The 22,622-nt window shown below is 41.4% G+C and overlaps 2 protein-coding genes across 5 annotated transcripts; both read right to left on the reverse strand.

The window, feature by feature from the left end:
• Positions 1-339: 339 nt before the first annotated feature.
• Positions 340-22,622, reverse strand: LOC108411253 (UDP-glucuronosyltransferase 2B13-like). 2 transcript variants are annotated; one of them, XM_037531560.1, is made up of 7 exons: positions 21,710-22,622; positions 18,691-18,839; positions 18,219-18,350; positions 17,998-18,085; positions 17,464-17,683; positions 16,192-16,621; positions 340-618 (listed from the first exon to the last, which is right to left on the reverse strand). In XM_037531560.1, the coding sequence occupies exons 1-6, from the start codon at positions 22,425-22,427 to the stop codon at positions 16,339-16,341; spliced, it is 1,590 nt and encodes a 529-aa protein (XP_037387457.1). In that variant the 5' UTR covers positions 22,428-22,622; the 3' UTR covers positions 340-618; positions 16,192-16,338. The 2 variants fall into 2 exon arrangements, with proteins under 2 accessions (XP_037387457.1, XP_037387458.1); XM_037531561.1 differs by lacking the exon at positions 340-618 and having other exon boundaries at positions 16,247-16,621; positions 21,840-22,002.
• Positions 344-9,308, reverse strand: LOC108416731 (UDP-glucuronosyltransferase 2A2-like). Of its 3 annotated transcripts, XM_037531559.1 has the most exons (7): positions 8,559-9,308; positions 8,429-8,486; positions 4,205-4,353; positions 3,272-3,403; positions 3,051-3,138; positions 2,443-2,662; positions 344-1,041 (listed from the first exon to the last, which is right to left on the reverse strand). In XM_037531559.1, the coding sequence occupies exons 1-7, from the start codon at positions 9,144-9,146 to the stop codon at positions 759-761; spliced, it is 1,518 nt and encodes a 505-aa protein (XP_037387456.1). In that variant the 5' UTR covers positions 9,147-9,308; the 3' UTR covers positions 344-758. The 3 variants fall into 3 exon arrangements, with proteins under 3 accessions (XP_037387456.1, XP_037387455.1, XP_037387454.1); XM_037531558.1 differs by having other exon boundaries at positions 8,429-9,307; XM_037531557.1 differs by lacking the exons at positions 8,429-8,486; positions 8,559-9,308 and adding an exon at positions 6,462-7,271.

The following is a 22,622-nucleotide window of genomic DNA, read 5'->3' on the forward strand; positions in this document are numbered from 1 at the left end:
AAAAGATTCCTAAACAGCTCCACATGCTTTGAGGCGAGCTGAATCTCAGTGGTCTGTAAATGAATCATGACTAAGATGAAATTCTAGGTTAATGATTGAAATTGAGGTTCATCCTCAGATAGGAAGCGTTTCACCCAGGGAGCAGATTATCAGAGAAGGGGGAAGTGCCAAAGCTGAGAGTTCACACTTCTCAGAGACTCAGCTGAGAAGAACAATGAGGATCATGGAACAGGAGCAAGAGACATTAAGCTTGAGGTGCTTGAATCTTCAGTATAACAATCAGTTGTGCTCAAGCCTGTGTAGACATTTTAGGGTGCAGTGGAAAAACAGGACAACTTGAACGTTAATGAAACTTAATTTATTTCAAACGTTGTTGAGAGTCAGTGAGGGTGTTTCAGAGGAAGAGAAATGTAGTGTTGAGTTGTTTCCAACCAAAAAAACCCAAAACCTTCAGTGAAAAAGGCTGAACACTAACTTCTATGAACCTGTGAGCTATAACTCAGTTTCAGAGTTTGACATGAACAAGCAACTAAAACAGCTTGGTTTAGGAAGTTATTAGCACCCCATGAACTGAGTGACTAGCGCTGGAGCCCAGAAACAGACCTGGTTGTTCGTCACCTGAAGGCGCTGGTGCCAAACACACGGTTTAGAGGGAGAACTGATTTTTTATCAATAATAAGTGATGAATTAAGCATTTGTGGTACATTCATGGTAAAACAAAACTTGTAAAATAGGCAACAGACAATAAGCTAAACGTGTCACTCTCTCTTGCTTTTGTGCTTCGGTGTTCGGCAGCATCTCCGGATCAAGAAGCTGCATGTTCTAATAATGATGTAGAAGACCAGAGCCAGGATGCTGATGAGGAAGACCAGGACGTCCAGGGAGTGGTACTGGTACCAGTTCAGGCTATGGGAGGCCACACGCAGATGCCCAGCGCCTTTATTCCGCATTACATACTCGATCCAGAACACAGCCTCGTCTAGAGGTTTAACGGGACGGTCGTGGTGGATCCGGGACAGACGCATGACGCTCTCCTTATAGCTGCACAGTAAACATAGGAAGTTTAGAACATATTACACCAGTATTGAGGGATCTCCACTGGCTTCCAGTCCAGTTTAGAGTACAGTATAAAATACTGGTAACTGTTTTTAAATCTCTCCATGATCTTGCCCCCACTTATTTGGGTAATCTACTTCAGATGTATGTTCCAACTCGCACTTTACGCTCCTCTTACTCTCATCTCCTAATTGTGCCTTCTACAAAATTCCGTACTCTAGGTGATAGAGCGTTTGGTGTTGCTGGCCCAAAACTCTGGAATGGGCTTCCACTACAGCTCCGTACATCATCATCTCTATCATGTTTTAAAGCCGGTCTTAAAACCTATCTCTTCCAGCTAGCATTTGAGTGAGAATTTCTCTCGAACTTCTATTTATTTTAGTTAAGTCTTTTATTATTGTTTTATTTTTATTGTTGTTATTTTATATATTTTTTTTTTCTTAGTTTATTTTATATATTGTTATAAATCTTAATGAATTATCTGTTTTACTTTTTTGTATTGTACAGTGTCCTTGGGTCTCTTGAAAGGCGCTTTATAAAATAAAAGTATTATTATTATTATTATTATTTAGAGTCAGGTACCTGGGACACCTTTAACCTTTACTACTGTTCACCGTTTTCAATAATATGAAACCAACTTGGCTGAACATAAATGAATCAATTCTAATCTGTTCATCCTGAACAGCTTCACAGGTTTCAGATAATCAGTATGAAGCTGTAATAAAAATAAATGTGCAGAATAATGAGCACGTTTGTAGACGTTCTTGTAAAGTTACTTTCTAGAATTGTCTTGAACAAGAGGGTTGGTATATTGTAGTGGGTAAGACCTCTGCCTTCTGTGCTGTAGACTGGGGTTCAATCCCCATGTGAGCAAGTCTCTACACTATACCAAGAGACCTTGGGCTAGACTCCTAACTCTTAACTTGGCCTACCTGTGTATAATGATGAAGTTGTAAGTTGCTCTGAATAAGAACGTCTGCCAGATGCCACAACCACTGATATGACAAATAATTTCAAACTTCTTACTTTACATTTAAAGCATTTAGCAGACGCTCTTATCCAGAGTGATATACAAGAAGTGCTTTGTGTATCTAGAGAAAGCATCTTTGCTAGTTGCCAATAGGTTCGAGAGAAAGACGGTCCTGAGCTCAGATACTGCTAGAGTTGAACACAGCAGTGAAATACAATACACCACTTTACTCACTTGAACAGCCTTAAAAACTGATAAATTGGCATCCACTGCCCTGGACAGTCTCCTCCTCCCTGATCTAAAACACCCTAACACTTCAGCTTCTACAGCACTGGTTTAAATGTGAATTGAATCAGATGAGTTAGTGCCAGGGTAAAATGCTAATCAGGGAAACTGGATACGAATCAGTCTCTTACCTGGGGTCATTAATGACGGTCTTGAGAGCGTCCACCAGATCCTGGGCCTGCAAACTGTTGAAGTTCAGAAAAACAGCAGCGCCTTTAGCCTTCATATGGACCATGTTATCAGTCTGGTCAGCAAATATGGGGATCCCCACCATCGGCACACCATGGTAAATGGCCTCATATACACCATTAGTGCCACCGTGGGTGACAAATGCTCTGGTTTTTGGATGACCTGAATAAAAAATATAAAATATATGACCCTAATTAAGCTTATAATCTTTCAAAAATAAGATAAAGTTGTGTTCCTTTTGTGAGAACATACAATGATAAGTGGGATGCCAAATTCCACAATATTGGTGCCTTATGTAAACACTACTGTATAAAGGATTTGGTTGTCATAACCACAGGTGCACAATCATGAGTTACATGTACTTATGTGAAAGTTTCATGGATTTGGACTTCAAATCATAAATACAGAGTCCTGGAACCACTGAATTGTAGGTATTCATGATTATGGTTGGTCCCCTTATGACTTATAGCTACGTTAGACCAGTGTGAGTTAACTCTGCTTTAGGTTCAGTCTTTAGAGCTCCACAACACTGATTTGGTCCAGTACTGACCCAGTAGGTCATTCTGAGGGATCCAATCATAAATTCTGGTGTTTGGAGCCAGATTGTCTGGCTTCTCTCCAAGGTACTTCCAGAAGACCTGTTCAACAAACAGCACAGTGATCATGGGACGCTTGAATGTGCTTCATGATTCATAGTAAAACCATCATAAATGTGTTTCTGCATTTCCAACAATGAACCCAAGAACCCCAGACTTGAGTGTGCATGTGGACCTTCTGTGGGATCTGTCCGAAAGCAGAGGCGATTACGTTGCTCCTCTCTTTAGTCAGGTTTCTGATGAAGGATCCTAGAGAAAACACCACAATCCCATCATCCCCTGAGCTCTGCACAAACTCCTCCAGATCCTACATTGAGATGAAATGAAGACATCATTTATATATAGAAGTTTGCACAAGCATGAAACTGAAGTGCCAACCTGAACTGTACCTATGATTTTGAGACCTGGCCCGACTGGTACTGCTAAATCTTTCATTTTCACTTTACTTTGTTAATACGAGCTGATTGAGTTGATGGAAAGAAAATGTAATACTGGATAAACTGGTAATTTACACAATAGCAGTGTTAATTATCAGTATATTTGTGTGGGATTGTTGATCGTACCTGACAGAGAAGGGCATCCACCCTCCTCTGATCAACTGTTCGCCCCACTGCACTAAAATTCCTCTACTCTAGAAACAACTGACAAACTTTGGGAAAGTTTAACAAGTCCAAATCCTAATCCCGATGATGTACACTCTTAAAAAATGCACTATACTATTGTTATGATGTCCCATAGAAGAACTATTTTTGGTGCCATATGGAATCCTTCTCAAAAAGGTCCTATATAAAGCCATACACAACTCAATCAATCATGATGCTAAGAAACATTTAAGCATGCATGGGTTCTTTGAATGTTCATGGCTCTATATAGAACCATTTCTTTTCTAAATAACCCTTAAAGAACCATCTGTGTCAGTCAACCTGTCAGTCTCAGGTCGGGTAACAGACTTCTATGCATGTATATAGTGATTCAATAAGATGCTACCCATCTCTAGCAGGTATAGCAGGTATTTGAAAAGATAGATGTGACTAACAGAAAAAGATACAGTTCTACTTATTGTATCTTTGTGATCTGGTTCGGAGGTTACAGGTCATGTGTGCTTTACCTGTGGTAATGGTTTGGCTGGTCTGCAGTGCAGCCCACCAACGTATATGAAGTTGGGCAGGAGGGGCCGCGGGTACTCAAAATCCCAGTACGTTCTGATTAACCAGATATCGGCTTTGCCCATCAACTCACAGTAGCTAGTGGGTCGACCTGCATGCAGAAAAAGAACATTAAGTAACGTAAACACAAACTGCTGTGATATCAGTTCTCCAATGACCTCATTTGTGGACTATCCTGTTCACTCATTCTAGAGACCCTCAAGGGCATTAAGTCAGGGGATTCTGAAGGGTGCTGTTGAAGCTAGATGTTCTAGTATACAATCCATTTCTGTCTGAATCTGGAGGAATATTTCGATTCATTCTGCTTTCAGAAGATCCAGACATGGCCTGTATAGGTGTATGACCTGGTCCCCTATCCGGCTGGAAATGTTCATACTAGTCTTGATAAACTACAAAGGGATGATTTTCAGACACGCCATGTCATTCAGATGTTCTTCAGTGAGCAGGCCAGGAAAACATTCTGCACACCATCACGCTGACTGTAACGTGGAGCGAGGTAGCGGACGCAAGTGCGGAGGTAAGCGACTTTTATTGAGGGCAAATCCAGAATCAGGGTCACAACGGTCCAGGGTCAAATAGCCAACACGAACAGATCGAGTTTCTGACATGACAAACAGGTGGACAAGGCAAACACCAACACGACGAAAACAAAGGGCCAACACAGGGCTTAAATACACAGGGGCAATGAGCGACAGGTGAAGACAATCAGGGGCGCAGTTACAAAACCAAAACACGAACACATGGACAGGACTGGGAGGGGCCAATCGTGACACTGACTCAACCGACCTGTACTGTTGACACCCAAAAGGATGGACACAAATTTCTTGCACCAAATTCTCATCCTCCTTGAAGCATAATTATATTTGCCCAGTCAAGGCCAGGACCATTTCCCACTCTTCAACTGTCTGGTTTTGGTGTTCCAGTGTCCAGAGTTTACACAGTCTGTGGGGTTAAACTATTGGAAGGTGGGAGAAGTGATATGAAACATAATTCTAAGATTTTGGTTTTAAGGATTAGTAGTGATTAAAATAACCGCGATGCAAGAAAAATCTTATTGTATCTGTAGCGAGACAGGACTGGCCAGACACTCGCAAATAAAATTAGGAAAGCAGGCTTTACTAGTTAGAATGTGATCCAAACTCATAGCCAGCAAACAGACAAAGGTCAAATCCAAAACAAGCCAAAAACACAAAGGGACACAAAAGGCAAAGTTGAAAGTCCAAAAGTATGACAAACAAGACGGGTGTCAGATTAGCATCCAGACGAAGGGGAACGACGATTGGCTGGTGGTGTGACTCATCTTCTATGAATTTATTGACCTGGAGTTTCCCCATTATCTGATCACTCAAGTGATGTAAACACGTTGATCAAACTACTGTCAAAATCTGATTTTCTGCAGTTATCAGATTATATGAGTGCATGTAAACACACTCAGTGTGTTATATTAAGAATGAACACTATCAAAACACATTTTCTGCAATTAAGTAAACTCTTTGAGCTTTAATGAAAAATATGTTTTTCTGTGTGACGGCTGTTCAAAGCTGTGTTTGCTGGTCATGTCCAAAATCCAAAGTCCAAAATAGGCTAAAATCGACACGACAGTCAGTACTGAACCATTTGATAAAGTTTAGGTAGAGTTATGATCGTTTTGGTAAAGAAAAAAACTGAATGTTTTAATAAAGTAAACATATTAAGGGACAGGGTCACTCAGATCAAAAGGATTTTCCAAAATCCAAGTCAGTTAAAAGCCCCCAATGTGTTTTCAGCTCTGGCATTTGGGACAATGACCCCTATATGTGCTTAATCCAGCATTGTTGTTCTAATTAGGCTCAAAACTGGAGCTGCCCAAAGTGCTGCCCATGTGGATGTTTGATTTGGCCCTCTAGAAAGTTCCCATAACAGAACAAACATATTTATATACTATGTATTAATTACTATATTCACTAAATTAAAATTTTCCATCTATAATTGTGTTTGTAAAAGTAGTTATGTGACAAAATGTAGTTATAAAACACTTTTATTAAAATAAAACAGATTTAAAAAAAAAGTCAACATAAAACCTGCCTGCTTTATTTGTATATTCTTTTTTGACCCTAAACCCACCACAAACATTGCACCCCCCCCCCCCATCTCAAGAAAACAAATTTAAGTTTGCGAACTGGTCTAAATGACATTTAATGTGTAGCACACATAACTTACTTAAATACTCCGTGTAATAGTCATCATATGTTTTCCACAGGCGGACAGACATTGCGTCATTAGTCAGATAGAACAGCAGACTGACCACACGCTCAAAGAAGCTCATCTTGTCGGTCAGTTTACTCATGATCCCAGGTGCATAGGATGGTGGAGCTGGAGACTGACCACACATCCTCTCCACGGCGTGAGCAACGGAGAAACGGAAGGTGAAAATGAATGGAACGCCAAGAACTTCAGCGGCCAGCTCAGCGCAGGGCAAGAGAGGGTCTGCCAGAATCAAGTCGAACTTCCCTTCCCTCAATTTGTCCATGACTGCTGGAGACTTCAGCACCCCGTCACAGTACTGAAGAAAGAAGTCCTGGTCTTTAGATAGGAACTCATAGAATTTGACGTATTTCTGCAGAACGTTCATCTGGTGGGACTCGTACATTTCAAACTGCAGGAATTCCTCGAAGAAATCATCCAAGTCCTTCTCAGATATGGACGTGTTGAAGCGGAGCGAGTTGAAGCGTTCTGGTTTCCTGGTGTCCATGTATAACGTTGCATTGGGAACCAGAATGGTCACACTGTGTCCCCTGTCAGTCAGAGTCTCGATCACAGGCTTCAGATTGATCCAGTGGCTGCCTTCAGCAGGCCACACTAGAACATTTCCACCATCTACATTCCCAAGAATAACGAGTGCCACAGAGAGCAGAGACAGGAGAGAGAGTTTCAGCTTCATCCTGATCAGTGTATGTGGCTCAGAGGCTCAGAGGCCACCTCTCAGTAAAATGAGTGCTGATAAGGCTAATTATTAATTCTGGATTTGAAGCTTCATGAGTGTCACTGTAAAGACAAACTGCAGTGATTACAGAGGGTGTAATCCAGCAGTACTCGAAATCTTGCACAGTCATGTGTGTCCTGAAGGACATTGTTGGATTTTTCTTTTTTTTCTACAAATCATAATCTTTCTGGGTTAAAGGCTGAAGCTGAATAGTACAGTGTAACAAATGCAACCATTTCCCTTTCTGTAGAACATCTTGCTTGAAAACATTCTGGGCTGAAGCAAAAGATGATAAAAAAAAAACAAGCAAAAATCTGGCTCTTGGGTGCAATTCAGTGCATCAAGCCATCTTGCTTGATTTATCCAGCTCATAGTATTGGATCTGACATTTAGCCTGACAGTGGACTTTTCCCTAAATTCAGACTGGGCACTGCTCAGGGCAGATCTTCTAGTGTAACGGCCTCTAAGCTTATGACCTCTTTACCACAATCTTTTCAACTGTGCTCTTCATTTTTCTCTTCAACGCTTGGTTTGAAACCTCTTTTTCACTGCTTGTTTGTTTTTATGTTATACTTGTTTAACCTTTATTTAATGCCTTTGATTAGCTGTTATTGTGCATGGTGCTTCTGTAAAGTGACCTTGTTCAAAGATTCTTCTTCTTTTTCATTGTTTGGAGATTGTATCAACTGGAATTATGGAAATTGAGATAATACTGTCTTGGGTTATTTGGTGCAAAGGTAAGATAAACAGTTAAACAGATATGTGCTGTGATCATAATGCACCTACTGATAATACTTGCCTGGGAACAAAATGCTCAATGTTTGCAGTCAGTTCGTGACAATATAAAATGGCAGGACTGGGATTGAGATAATTACCAAGGAGAGTCTAGTTTAGGAAATGATATGTTAAATTTGATGCTCTTATTTCATATGTAACATTAAGTTCTCTGCTTTAAAAAACTTTTATAGTGGAGGGATACACGCAGGGTGTTCCGAGGCAAAATAAGAAAACTTAATCATGCAGATATCTGAAAAAATTGTGGAAGTCCCCTTTAAACCGTGAAATTAGCATTTCCAAATGTACAAAAGAACATACATTAAAAGTATTTTATCTAGCATTCTTCACAAAAACTGAGGGTGCCAGGAATTCTGGATGATTCTGAGGACATGTAGTGCCGTTTAGGACCAAAGTGCTCATGACTCACCTAAATAGTCAGTGAAGTAAGTGTCATATGTTTTCCACTGACTGACCGCCACTACGTCCTGAGTCAGAGAGAACAGCAGACTGACCACACGCTCAAAGAAACCCATCTTATCGATCAGTTCAGTACCCACCCCAGGGACGTAGGATGGTGGAGCAGGAGTCTGACCACACCATCTCTCCACAGTGTGAGCGTAGGAAAACCGTTGTGTCATAACAAAAGGAACGGCAAGAACTTCAGCAAGAAGCTCCCCACAGGGGTAGAAAGGGTCCACCAGGAAAACGTCGAACTTCTGCTGTCGCAGTTTGGCCATTACAGATGGAGACTTCAGAACTCCATCGCAGTATGTCAGGAAAAAATCCTGTTTTTTAGAAAAGAGCTTGTAAAATGTGATGTGTTTCTGCACCACATTCATATGATGCATCTCATGCATGGCGAACTCCAGAAACTCCTCAATGAAATCCTGAACATCCTTTTTAGAAATGGACATGTTAAAGTGGAGGATGCTATAGTGTGCTGGGTCCCGGAGATCCATAAATAATGTTGCACTGGGACCCAAAACTGTCACATTGTGGCCCCTGTCAAACAGAGTCTCCAATAAAGGTCTCAGATTGATCCAGTGACTGCCTTCTGTAGGCCACACTAGGACATTTCCAGCATCTACATCTCCAAAAACAAGGACTGCCGCCGTGAGCAGGAGCAGATTTGGCTGCAGCTTCATCGTTGTGTGGCTGATCGAGCCCTGCAGCCATTAAGAACCTTCTGTAGGTGATCATTAACTAATCTGAGCTCTCCATATTAGATCTGAATGGAAAACTACTGGCAACATGAGATCCGATCGATTGGTCACAGTTTTGGATGAAGCACTGAACTCTGGATAATGCACACAAATGCTTAACCCATGCTCGGAGATAAAACACTAATCTAGTTCGCTCAGCAAAAATGTTTGGATGTCAAGTGACTACAACTTTCACACCAAAGGAGCCAACTAAAAACATAAAAACCAGCACTGAATTAACTGGATGTAAATGAACATTGTGTACTCGACATTTTGATGTGCAATTTCAGAAGTATTTATTCAGGAGACCAAAAGGTTGAGATCAAATTCTTAATAGAAAGCAAAATGTTACTAGTTGTTAAATCATAAGAGACATTTGCATGTATAAAGTGTTCACCATCAATAAATATAAGATATGATGAATGGAAACTGTCTAATTTTCTTAACATGTGAGTGAAACCAAAGGATTGGTTGCAATATAACAGATATGAAGTTACCCTGGTCAACAAACAGATGGAAGTTTGACTGTCATCAACATATAAATGATAGCTCAAGCCATGCTGATGAATAATGTAGCCAAGAGGGAGCTTAGAAATACTAAATAAAAGTGGCCCAAGTACTGACCCCTGTGGAACACCATAGGTGATAGTAGTTGAGGCTGGCTGCATACCTTTAGCTCTTACAAACTTCTGATGATTACTCAAGAAGGACTGAAATCAAGACAGTGCAAGGCCAGTAACTCCCACAAGACTATGCAGGCTTTCCAGCGTAGCCTTGATCTGCAATCATTATTTTCCAGAAATGTTTGCTGGAAATACATGAGTAGATCACTAGATATACAAAAGTGACTCACTCAAGTGAGTCTAAGTGACTCAAAGAAGTGGGGCTTCTTTAAGGATACTTGCAAAAGTCTAGCTGAAAAAAATGATGCACCCTCAACGTAGATGTGAAAAACAAAAATTGTCATCACCCCCCCCCATGGCCAGACAGTTATATTTCCCTAGGACCAATTTGACATCTGTCCATATCTGTCCAATCATATTTAATCTTGATAAGTTAATCAACTTGTGTGCTTAATCATAATGTAACCTGTAGGAGTTAATTATACTATAACTGAATGATGCAGGTCTTCAAACACATTAGGTTTTGGTACATTTGGTACATTAGAACTGTGATGTAAACTTAATAAGATAATAATTAATCATGCTTAACCGGTTGAGCATCTGTGAGTTTAATTCAACGGCTTTAGTCCAACCAGCTTCTCATGTCTGCAGATGGAAAAATGGCCTAGTGTAAATGATCTGTGGTAAACAGAGATGAAGGGAACTCCAGTTATCGGAAGGGGGATGAATGGTGCAGGTAGCCCAGTGTGACTATTCTGGCAGAAGTTCTGGACAAACTTTAGAGAACAATATTACAATATTAGTGACATAAAATAGTCTTTTTACTTAAGTATATGTAGATTAAAACTGTGGACAGTGTGCCCAGGATGGGACAGACCTTTATCTTTCACTACAACTCCACTTGCTTTTTATTTATCAGATTCATCCTATTCAACCTGCCATATAGAAGTATGAATGTTTCACACAGTATTTCCTAAAAGAATAAATGTTGATCTGGGATGAAAAAGTCTAAACATGTCATTAGTTTGTTCAAATTCAGATCTTTTCAGATTAATTTGGCATCAAGCTCTTGTGTTTTAAGTATTTTGACAGGACACTCATTCAAATAAATGTAATGTCATGATTGGCCCCTCCCAGTCCTTATTTCCCGGTCGTCCCCGTGCTTCTTTGTCTTGGTTTTCACAGTCCTGCTCCCTTGTTTTGTGTGTCCACCCCTGATTGTTTCCACCTGTTTCCCACCTGTCCCTCGTCATCCCTGTGTTATATTAGCCCCATGTTTGCCCTGGTCTGTGTTGGTCTATGTATGCTTGTTTGACATGCTGTCTGTATGCGCTGAATGTCTGTGTGCTTCATGTACTGACTGGAGTGTTTTTGTTCTTCTTGCCACTGTTGTCTTTTCCCTGCATTCTTTTGTCATGTCTGACCCTCATTATCTCGGTGTTGGCTATATGAACATGGACCGTTTCGACTATGACCCTGGATTTGCCCAAAATAAAATTTGCTTATCTCAGCACGTGTGTTCGCCTCATCGCTTTGCATCACATAAAGACCAACCACCAAAGGACACAGCAAGTAAGTGAGATTCTGGCTTGTGGCTGTCCCGTTGGGATGAAACTCCGGCTGTTTCTATGCAGCCCGAGTCACCCGCATCCCAATGCCGCCAAGCCAAACTCCTATTTCACCATTCATTTTCCAGCAGTCAACATTTAGGAGTGTTTTTTCAGAAATTTCCAATGTGACTGTAGTTTTCTTAATGCAAAGAGAATTGAGGTGTGGAAATTCAGTCAAAACTTCCAGCCCCCAAACACTAGAACACCTGTACAGACCACCGGCACAAACAGGAATGGGTTTCTGTTCTACTACCAACCCAGAAGAACCTAGTTCTTTTATAACGGTGGGACTGACAGCGTCCTGCTCCCTTTAATCTTCTTGACTATTTTCTAACAATATATTTTATTCCCGGCTCCTCATTCATTGGGAAATGTGCTCATCGGACACTGAACATCTTTGAAAACTGAATTTGCTGTGATTTTTTTTTTTTACGCTCTCTGAAGAATCTCATCTTTGATCATGTAAACGTGCAAATTTAATGTACCCACATTATATGTATAAAAAAATAAAGAAAGAAACAATATGCGACTATATTAAGACACAAAAATATTTCAGCTGAGGTCAACTGGAGTGATTTTTGTATTACTGCTCATAAAACCATGAGAACTTGCAACCAAAGGCAAGAAAGCAAGTGAAGTTACTCTAATTTTAATCTGCGCTCTTGATTCTCTCGATACTAAGAGCTTTTAGTCTCCCAGTCTTGCTGAAGAGCAACGCTAAAGCTAGTGTAGGCATTAATGTGATGAAACGAAAGGAAATCAGTGAAGCTAATAAAGATCACGCTCCTTACACTCCTCCAGTGGAGACTCCAGCAGAATAACGGGTGATAAATCTGTTTAGATCTAATCAGAAACCCGAGTGAAGGGGGATCATATTTGAAAGGGTTAACTTTCCTTTGGCCTGTCTCTTCCCCAGTGACTAACATGTATTAATAAAATCAGACACTGCTGAGGGTGCAAGGGTGTCTGCCCTTTGTGCAAACTTACAGGCTGTTAATGACTATTGTTCCTCTTTCATTCTGCAAACCACTTGCACTTTTGACTTACTGGATTTTGATGTTGAACTGAGCACATCCAGAGATGGAGAAAAACAACTCCATGTATGGACCAGCAGGTTACGACATATGTTAGAATGTGGTCGGGCCCTTCCTTGGCTGCCTGCGAGCACGTGGGACGGGCTCTCTGTGTTTATAAAAGAGGGGACTTCCCCTTCTTCTGTGTGCTTTGTGCTGAATAAATCACTCATCTCTCTACGAGAGTGTTTGTTCATCATTGCACCGAGAGCGCTCTGTCTTGGGACTTAGTGGGATTTGCCGAGCTGGTTTATCGCTTCATTCTCTGGTTTCTGAGGGAGAACACTGTCCAAGGAGACCCTTCCTAACAATATTGGTCTCTTCTTCTCTGGTCTGGTAACATGGAGGCGCAGTGGTGGTCGCAGCTTCACAGTTTCCCAGATGCGAGACTTTCCTGAGGTAAAAAATGTCCTATCTGTCTGATTTAAGGGCTATACTCTGATCAATCTTCTTCACTCATCGTGTGAAACCAATAGAAACAGTTAACTATATGAAATAAAGCGGTACGAGAGCATTTTTACACTTTTATATGAACCACGTTTCTTCTGTGGTCATTCTTAAGCTGCAATTTCACACATCACGAGCACAAAACCAACAAAACAGTGATTTCTAACCATTAAAACTGACTTGTCCAGCTTTAAGATCAATTCTAGGGCTTTTAATGACGTTCAGATCTACAACTCACAGTAAACCTACCTACCTGACTCCTATAAGTACCTGGGTGTGCACCTTAACTGTAAACTGGACTGGTCAGACAACACAGCTGCACTTTACAGGAAGGGACAGAGCAGACTCTACCTGCTCAGGAGACTGAGGTCATTTGGAGTGCAGGGGCCACTCCTGAGGACCTTTTTCGACACAGTGGTGGCATCAGCCATCTTCTATGGAGTGGTCTGCTGGGGCGGCAGCATCTCCACTGCAGACAGGAAGAAACTGGACAAACTGGTCAGGAGGGCCGGCTCGCTCCTGGGAACTCCTCTAGACCCAGTGCAGGCGGTGGGAGAAAGGAGGATGCTGAACAAGCCAGCATCCATGCTGGAGAACGACTCCCACCTCATGCAGGAGACTCTGGCAGCACTGGGCAGTTCCTTTAGTGACCGGCTCCTTCACCCCAAGTGTGTGAAGGAGCGCTATCGCAGGTCCTTCCTTCCTGCTGCTGTGAGACTGTACAACCAGCACTGCTCCCAGTAGACCACATACACACACATACACACACACACACACACACACACACACACACACACACACACACACACACACACACACAATACAATATACACTTACATTCAGAATGCGAACATTTTTCATTGTGCAATAGTCTAAGTGCAATACAGATTTATATGCAACTCTTATTTTATTTTATTTTATTATTATCCTTATTTTGTTGTAAATAGTCGAGATTTAGCTTTAATTTTTTTATTATTTATAATGTTGATAATGTTTATAATGTTTCCTGTTTCTGTTACTGAGTGCCTTACTCCTGTTACTCTGCTGCTGCTGTAATACTGTGAATTTCCCCGCTGTGGGACTAATAAAGGATTATCTTATCTTATCTTATCTTATCTTAAAGTCGAGATTCTGGGGTTCCTCCTCTCTGTCTAGAAGAACCGAAGGGCCGTTTTCTCGTGTTGTGGATGTTTTGGAGAGTGAAGATGAAGACTAAGATCTTCAGCAGAACCGACGGGTAATAATAACACTGATAATCATCGTGAACTACCAGTGACTGTAGTGAGTTTAATGGAGCTGAAGGTGGAGGAGTGGAGTTCAATAACTAGTTTACAGGTACGACCTACAGGTATGAAGCATCCAGCCTCCAACTAATAACGATAAGGTAATGCCTGATTAAACAGCGCCACCTGCCGGACTAAAACACTGCAGTCAGTTTTTTTACAGCCATTGAAACCTTTTTTCACTCTTTCAAAACTCTTCACACCTTCTTGAAAGAAGCATTCAACTCAGCACAGCAGTTCAGTTTATACCCACAATGCTCTACAGCTATAAAAACAAACATCTTAATACTTTAATTCCAGCAGGACATCAACACGAGTTCTTACAGCAGGAAAACTCCAGATCAGGGGGTCTCAACCTTTCCCACCTCCAGACCCACTTGCTTGTCTCTAGTAAGCATGAAGGCCCACAAGAAAAGACGCTCACCGTTTTACTTCATTTTAGGAGTGTTAGCCCAGTGCGTCCACTCCTGCAAGACGCAACGTGCATCAGACATTAAAACATCAGCAGAGCAAAGCAAATTACGGGGAATGTTTGTATTGTTGCAGGTGGGCTGCTGAAACATCGGGTGGGAGAACATTGGTCAAGAGGCAAAAGTGAAATTCTTTTGTGCTGTTTCTGCTTTACCCATTTCAACCAAGCAATGTCGCTGTTTGTTGTTTATAGCATAGCGGACTGAGATCAGGGGTTCTAATATCACAAAGCTTGATCATCTAACATCATCACACCATCAGTGATTTAAGATTAAGAGCCAGGCTCGATTAAAACAGCAATCAGGTTTTCAAATGAACGAGGAAAACAATGGAAGAAAAGGAGCGGTTATTCAAAAATAATCTAATGTACACAGTCTTGCCCTCAGTCTCGAGGCAGTAAATCAGCTGAGTGTTGTCCTGACTTTAGTTTTGGAGCTACAAGGCTAATGTAGCTGACAAGTAATGGAAGCTAATACCTCACACTTAGCATGGTGCTAACTGCATATCTAGGTCATCACACTGTGCAGTTGTTCAGTGCTCTTAGACTCGATTATGTGATTTCTGACAGTCATAAACATGAGGTAAAGTATGTCAGCATAGACAAAAACAGTAGCACTATCTTGATTTCACCCTGAACGTCCTGTCACACAGGGGCAGGAACCTCACGAGCAGGTCTGTAAAAGATTCCTAAACAGCTCCACATGCTTTGAGGCGTGCAGTTAGCATGAACTGGTGGGGTAGAAGCTGGCAGCTACATTAGCCTCATACCTCCAGTGTAAACATGCACTGTACTGCATTCTCTCCTTGATTCAGTCCAGTAATCCTTCACGAGTCCAGCCAGAAGTCATGAACTGTGTGGCCTTCACACAGACAGCACATGCCTACTGTTGAATCTCAGTGGTACTGTAAATGAATCATGACTAAGATGAAATTCTAGGTTAATGATTGAAATGGAGGTTCATCCTCAGATAGGAAGCGTTTCACCCAGGGAGCAGATTATCAGAGAAGGGGGAAGTGCCAAAGCTGAGAGTTCACACTTCTCAGAGACTCAGCTGAGAAGAACAATGAGGATCATGGAACAGGAGCAAGAGACATTAAGCTTGAGGTGCTTGAATCTTCAGTATAACAATCAGTTGTGCTCAAGCCTGTGTGTAGACATTTTAGGGTGCAGTGAAAAACAGGACAACTTGAATGAATGAAACTTAATTTATTTCAAACGTTGTTGAGAGTCAGTGAGGGTGTTTCAGAGGAAGGGAAATGTAGTGTTGAGTTGTTTCCAATCAAAAAAACCCAAAACCCCAACCTTCAGTGAAAAAGGCTGAACACTAACTTCTATGAACCTGTGAGCTACAACTCAGTTTCAGAGTTTGACAGCACTGCATGAGCAAGCAACTAAAACAGCTTGGTTTAGGAAGTTATTAGCACCCCATGAACTGAGTGACTAGCGCTGGAGCCCAGAAACAGACCTGGTTGTTCGTCACCTGAAGGCGCTGGTGCCAAACACACGGTTTAGAGGGAGAACTGATATTTTGACCATTATCAATAATAAGTGATGAATTAAGCATTTGTGGTACATTCATGGTAAAACAAAACTTGTAAAATAGGCAACAGACAATAAGCTAAACGTGTCACTCTCTCTTGCTTTTGTGCTTCGGTGTTCGGCAGCATCTCCGGATCAAGAAGCTGCATGTTCTAATAATGATGTAGAAGACCAGAGCCAGGATGCTGATGAGGAAGACCAGGACGTCCAGGCAGTGGTACTGGTACCAGGTCAGGCTATGGGAGGCCACACGCAGATGCCCAGCGCCTTTATTCCGCATTACATACTCGATCCAGAACACAGCCTCGTCTAGAGGTTGAATGGGACGGTCGTGGTGGATCCGGGACAGACGCATGACGCTCTCCTTATAGCTGCACAGTAAACATAGGAAGTTTACAGTCAGGTACCTGGGACACCTTTAACCTTTACTACTGTTCACCGTTTTCAATAATATGAAACCAACTTGGCTGAACATAAATGAATCAATTCTAATCTGTTCATCCTGAACAGCTTCACAGGTTTCAGATAATCAGTATGAAGCTGTAATAAAAATAAATGTGCAGAGTAATGAGCACGTTTGTAGACGTTCTTGTAAAGTTATTTTCTAGAATTGTCTTGAACAAGAGGGTTGGTATATTGTAGTGGGTAAGACCTCTGCCTTCTGTGCTGTAGACTGGGATTCAATCCCCATGTGAGCAAGTCTCTACACTATACCAAGAGACCTTGGGCTAGACTCCTAACTCTTAACTTGGCCTGCCTGTGTATAATGATGAAGTTGTAAGTTGCTCTGAATAAGAACGTCTGCCAGATGCCACAACCACTGATATGACAAATGATTTCAAACTTTTTACTTTACATTTAAAGCATTTAGCAGACGCTCTTATCAAGAGTGATTTACAAGAAGTGCTTTGTCTATCTAGAGAAAGTATCTTTGCTAGTTGCCAATAGGTTCGAGAGAAAGATGGTCCTGAGCTCAGATACTGCTAGAGTTGAACACAGAGCAGGGAAATACAATACACCACTTTACTCACTTGAACAGCCTTAAAAACTGCTAAATTGGCATCCACTGCCCTGGACAGTCTCCTCCTCCCAGATCTAAAACACCCTAACACTTCAGCTTCTACAGCACTGGTTTAAATGTGAATTGAATCAGATGAGTTAGTGCCAGGGTAAAATGCTAATCAGGGAAACTGGATACGAATCAGTCTCTTACCTGGGGTCACTAATGATGGTCTTGAGAGCGTCCACCAGATCCTGGGCCTGCAAACTGTTGAAGTTCAGAAAAACAGCAGCGCCTTTAGCCTTCATATGGACCATGTTATCAGTCTGGTCACCACGTATGGGGATCCCCACCATCGGCACACCGTGGTAAATGGCCTCATATACACCATTAATGCCACCGTGGGTGACAAATGCTCTGGTTTTTGGATGACCTGAATAAAAAATATAAAATGTATGACAGTAATTAAGCTTATAATCTTCCAATCTTTATGTAAACACTACCATATAAAGGATTTGGTTGTCATAACCACAGGTGCACAATCATGAGTTACATGTACTTATGTGAAAATTTCATGGATTTGGACTTCAAATCATAAATACCGAGTCCTGGAACCACTGAATTGTAGGTATTCATGATTATGGTTGGTCCCCTTATGACTTATAGCTACGTTAGACCAGTGTGAGTTAACTCTGCTTTAGGTTCAGTCTTTAGAGCTCCACAACACTGATTTGGTCCAGTACTGACCCAGTAGGTCATTCTGAGGGATCCAATCATAAATTCTGGTGTTTGGAGCCAGAGTGTCTGGCTTCTCTCCACTGTACTTCCAGAAGACCTGTTCAACAAACAGCAGAGTGATCATGGGACGCTTGAATGTGCTTCATGATTCATAGTAAAACCATCATAAATGTGTTTCCTCATTTCCAACAATGAACCCAAGAACCCCAGACTTGAGTGTGCATGTGGACCTTCTGTGGGATCTGTCCAAAAGCAGAGGCGATTACGTTGCTTCTCTCTTTAGTCATGTTTCTGATGAAGGATCCTAGAGAAAACACCACAATCCCATCATCCCCTGAGCTCTGCACAAACTCCTCCAGATCCTACATTGAGATGAAATGAAGACATCATTTATATATAGAAGTTTGCACAAGCATGAAACTGAAGTGCCAACCTGAACTGTACCTATGATTTTGAGACCTGGCCCGGCTGGTACTGCTAAATCTTTCATTTTCACTTTACTTTGTTAATACGAGCTGATTGAGTTGATGGGAAGAAAATGTAATACTGGATAAACTGGTAATTTACACAATAGCAGTGTTAATTATCAGTATATTTGTGTGGGATTGTTGATCGTACCTGACACCAGATAGATGTGATAGAAGTTCTACTTACTGTATCTTTATGATCTGGTTCGGAGGTTACAGGTCATGTGTGCTTTACCTGTGGTAATGGTTTGGCTGGACTGCAGTGCAGCCCACCAACGTATATGAAGTTGGGCAGGAGGGGCCGCGGGTACTCAAAATCCCAGTACGTTCTGATTAACCAGATATCAGCTTTGCCCATCAACTCACAGTAGCTAGCGGGTCGACCTGCATGCAGAAAAAGAACATTTTCAAGTAACGTAAACACAAACTGCTGTGATATCAGTTCTCCAATGACTTCATTTGTGGACTATCCTGTTCACTTATTCTAGAGACCCTCAAGGGCACTAAGTCAGGGGATTCTGAAGGGTGCTGTTGAAGCTAGATGTTCTAGTCTACAATCCATTTCTGTCTGAATCTGGAGGAATATTTCGATTCATTCTGCTTTCAGAAGATCCACGCATGGCCTGTATAGGTGTATGACCTGGTCCCCTATCCGGCTGGAAATGTCCATACTAGTCTTGATAAACTACAAAGGGATGATTTTCAGATACGCCATGTCATTCAGATGTTCTTCAGTGAGCAGGCCAGGAAAACATTCTGCACACCATCACGCTGACTCAACCGACCTGTACTGTTGACACCCAAAAGGATGGACACAAATTTCTTGCACCAAATTCTCATCCTCCTTGAAGCATAATTATATTTGCCCAGTCAAGGCCAGGACCATTTCCCACTCTTCAACTGTCTGGTTTTGGTGTTCCAGTGTCCAGAGTTTACACAGTCTGTGGGGTTAAACTATTGGAAGGTGGGAGAAGTGATATGAAACATAATTCTAAGATTTTGGTTTTAAGGATTAGTAGTGATTAAAATAACCGCGATGCAAGAAAAATCTTATTGTATCTGTAGCGAGACAGGACTGGCCAGACACTCGCAAATAAAATTAGGAAAGCAGGCTTTACTAGTTAGAATGTGATCCAAACTCATAGCCAGCAAACAGACAAAGGTCAAATCCAAAACAAGCCAAAAACACAAAGGGACACAAAAGGCAAAGTTGAAAGTCCAAAAGTATGACAAACAAGACGGGTGTCAGATTAGCATCCAGACGAAGGGGAACGACAATTGGCTGGTGGTGTGACAGTCACGTGATCATCAATGAAGTTCTGGCATTTTAAGTTCTCAAAGGAGTCGGTTATTGAAGGATGCATATCAATATGCGCATCAATATGCTTATTAAAGAATGATTAAACAGTTCTTTCAGTTGAAGCCACTCCTTCTTTTTAACATGGAATCAAACTGGTGGACAACAGTCACTGCCTTTTATCTTCTGTCTGCTAATGACTGTTGTAAGAACAGTTGGCAGAATATCACTGTGAAGCTGCCAGTTCAGTAGAAGCAGTGAATTACATCAAATCATTTTGCTTAATGGACATCATAAGGTGATGAAGAAATTATATAATTCCACATAACTGTCAAATGCAGCTTTGATTTACTTCACCATTTAACAGTATTAAATCTGCTGTGATCACAGAGGCTCCTTGATGACGTTTGTGGTACATTACAATGTGAAACCTTTGCTTCCTTTGTGAGGACCACAACTGAGATCATTTTCAAAGAATTTACTTTAGGAACTAATTAAATATTAATTCATTGTGACTGTGTTGATTAAACTTTTCAATGATAATCACAGCAGAGATCTACTGACTCAATGTTTCCCAACTTGGTCCTCAGGGCCCCCAAGGGGTCCACATTCTGAGTGAAGTTGGAGCAAAAATGTAGGCAAAGTCTTATTTTAGTTACGCCCCTGCATTTCAGAGTAGAAAGTGAGGCTGCATCCCTGTGCTTCATGGCCACATGGAGAGCAATTAGATCCCACTGTTCTGAAGTAAATGTGTCTGAAAATCAGTGAATGCGTTTGCATGCACTCAATAATCCAGTCATAATCAGACTTCTGCAGTTATCCGATTATTCAAATGGTCATGTAAACACCATAGTCCAATCTAGAAATCTGATTAAGAGGCTGGATTTTAACTCTGTAATCAGATTTAGCAAAGCATGTAAACTCTTACTCTTATTTCTCAGTCTGAACATTACATTTACAGCATTTGGCTGACGCTCTTCTCCAGAGCGACTTACAGTTTGATCATTTTACACAGGTAGGCCAAGGTGGTGTTAGGAGTCTTGCCCAAGGAGTCTTATTGATATAGTGTAGGGTGTTTGCCCAGGTGGGGGACTGAGCCGTACTCTACAGTGTAGAAGGCAGAAGTGTTAACCACTACACTAACCAACTGTGTGTGAAAACAGATGGCAGTACTGGAAACAAGAGAGCAGGGTCCCCATGAAATACAGGATTTAAATATTCTTCATCTTCTAGATGATGTATGTACATATTTTCAGTTAAAATGTTGATATTTTAAAAAAGCCCTAGTTTAGGTCACATTGTCTTCTGTGAGTTTATCGGCTGGTTGTAAAGCAGAAATCTGATTACTGTCTGACTCATGCAGACCTGGAGTTTCCCCATTATCTGATCACTCAAGTGATGTAAACGCGTTGATCAAACTACTGTCAAAATCTGATTTTCTGCAGTTATCAGATTATATGAGTGCATGTAAACACACTCAGTGTGTTATATTAAGAATGAACACTATCAAAACACATTTTCTGCAATTAAGTAAACTCTTTGAGCTTTAATGAAAAATATGTTCTGTGTGACGGCTGTTCAAAGCTGTGTTTGCTGGTCATGTACCGAGTCCAAAATAGGCTAAAATTGACACTACAGTCAGTACTGAACCATTTGGTAAAGTTTAGGTAGAGATATGATCATTTTGGTAAAGACAAAAACTGAATGTTTTAATAGGGATACACGCAGGGTGTTCCGAGGCAAAATAGTTAACAAAGAAAACTTAAATCATGCAGATATCTGAAAAAATTGTGGAAGTCCCATTTAAACCATGAAATTAGCATTTCCAAATTTACAAAAGAACATACATTAAAAAGTATTTTATCTAGCATTCTTCACAAAAACTGAGGGTGCCAGGAATTCTGGATGATTCTGAGGACATGTAGTGCCGTTTAGGATCAAAGTGCTCATGACTCACCTAAATAGTCAGTGAAGTAAGTGTCATATGTTTTCCACTGACTGACCGCCACTATGTCCTGAGTCAGAGAGAACAGCAGACTGACCACACGCTCAAAGAAACCCATCTTATCGATCAGTTCAATACCCACCCCAGGGACGTAGGATGGTGGAGCAGGAGTCTGACCACACCATCTCTCCACAGTGTGAGCGTAGGAAAACCGTTGTGTCATAACAAAAGGAACGGCAAGAACTTCGGCAAGAAGCTCCCCACAGGGGTAGACAGGGTCCACCAGGAAAACGTTGAACTTCTGCTGTCGCAGTTTGGCCATTACAGATGGAGACTTCAGAACTCCATCGCAGTATGTCAGGAAAAAATCCTGATTTTTAGAAAAGAGCTTGTAAAATGTGATGTGTTTCTGCACCACATTCATATGATGCATCTCATGCATGGCGAACTTCAGATGCTCCTCAAATAAATCCAGAATATCCTTTTTAGAAATGGACATGTTAAAGTGGAGGATGCTATAGTGTGCTGAGTCCCGGAGATCCATAAATAATGTTGCACTGGGAACCAAAACTGTCACATTGTGGCCCCTGTCAATCAGAGTCTCCAATAAAGGTTTCAGAGTGATCCAGTGACTGCCTTCTGTAGGCCACACTAGGACATTTCCAGCATCTACATCTCCAAAAACAAGGACTGCCGCCGTGAGCAGGAGCAGATTTGGCTGCAGCTTCATCGTTGTGTGGCTGATCGAGCCCTGCAGCCATTAAGAACCTTCTGTAGGTGATCATTAACTAATCTGAGCTCTCCATATTAGATCTGAATGGAAAACTACTGGCAACATGAGATCCGATCGATTGGTCACAGTTTTGGATGAAGCACTGAACTCTGGATAATGCACACAAATGCTTAACCCATGCTCGGAGATAAA

This window comes from Pygocentrus nattereri, chromosome 20 (assembly GCF_015220715.1).
Source record: "Pygocentrus nattereri isolate fPygNat1 chromosome 20, fPygNat1.pri, whole genome shotgun sequence".
In the NCBI taxonomy this organism is placed as follows: Eukaryota; Metazoa; Chordata; class Actinopteri; order Characiformes; family Serrasalmidae; genus Pygocentrus; species Pygocentrus nattereri.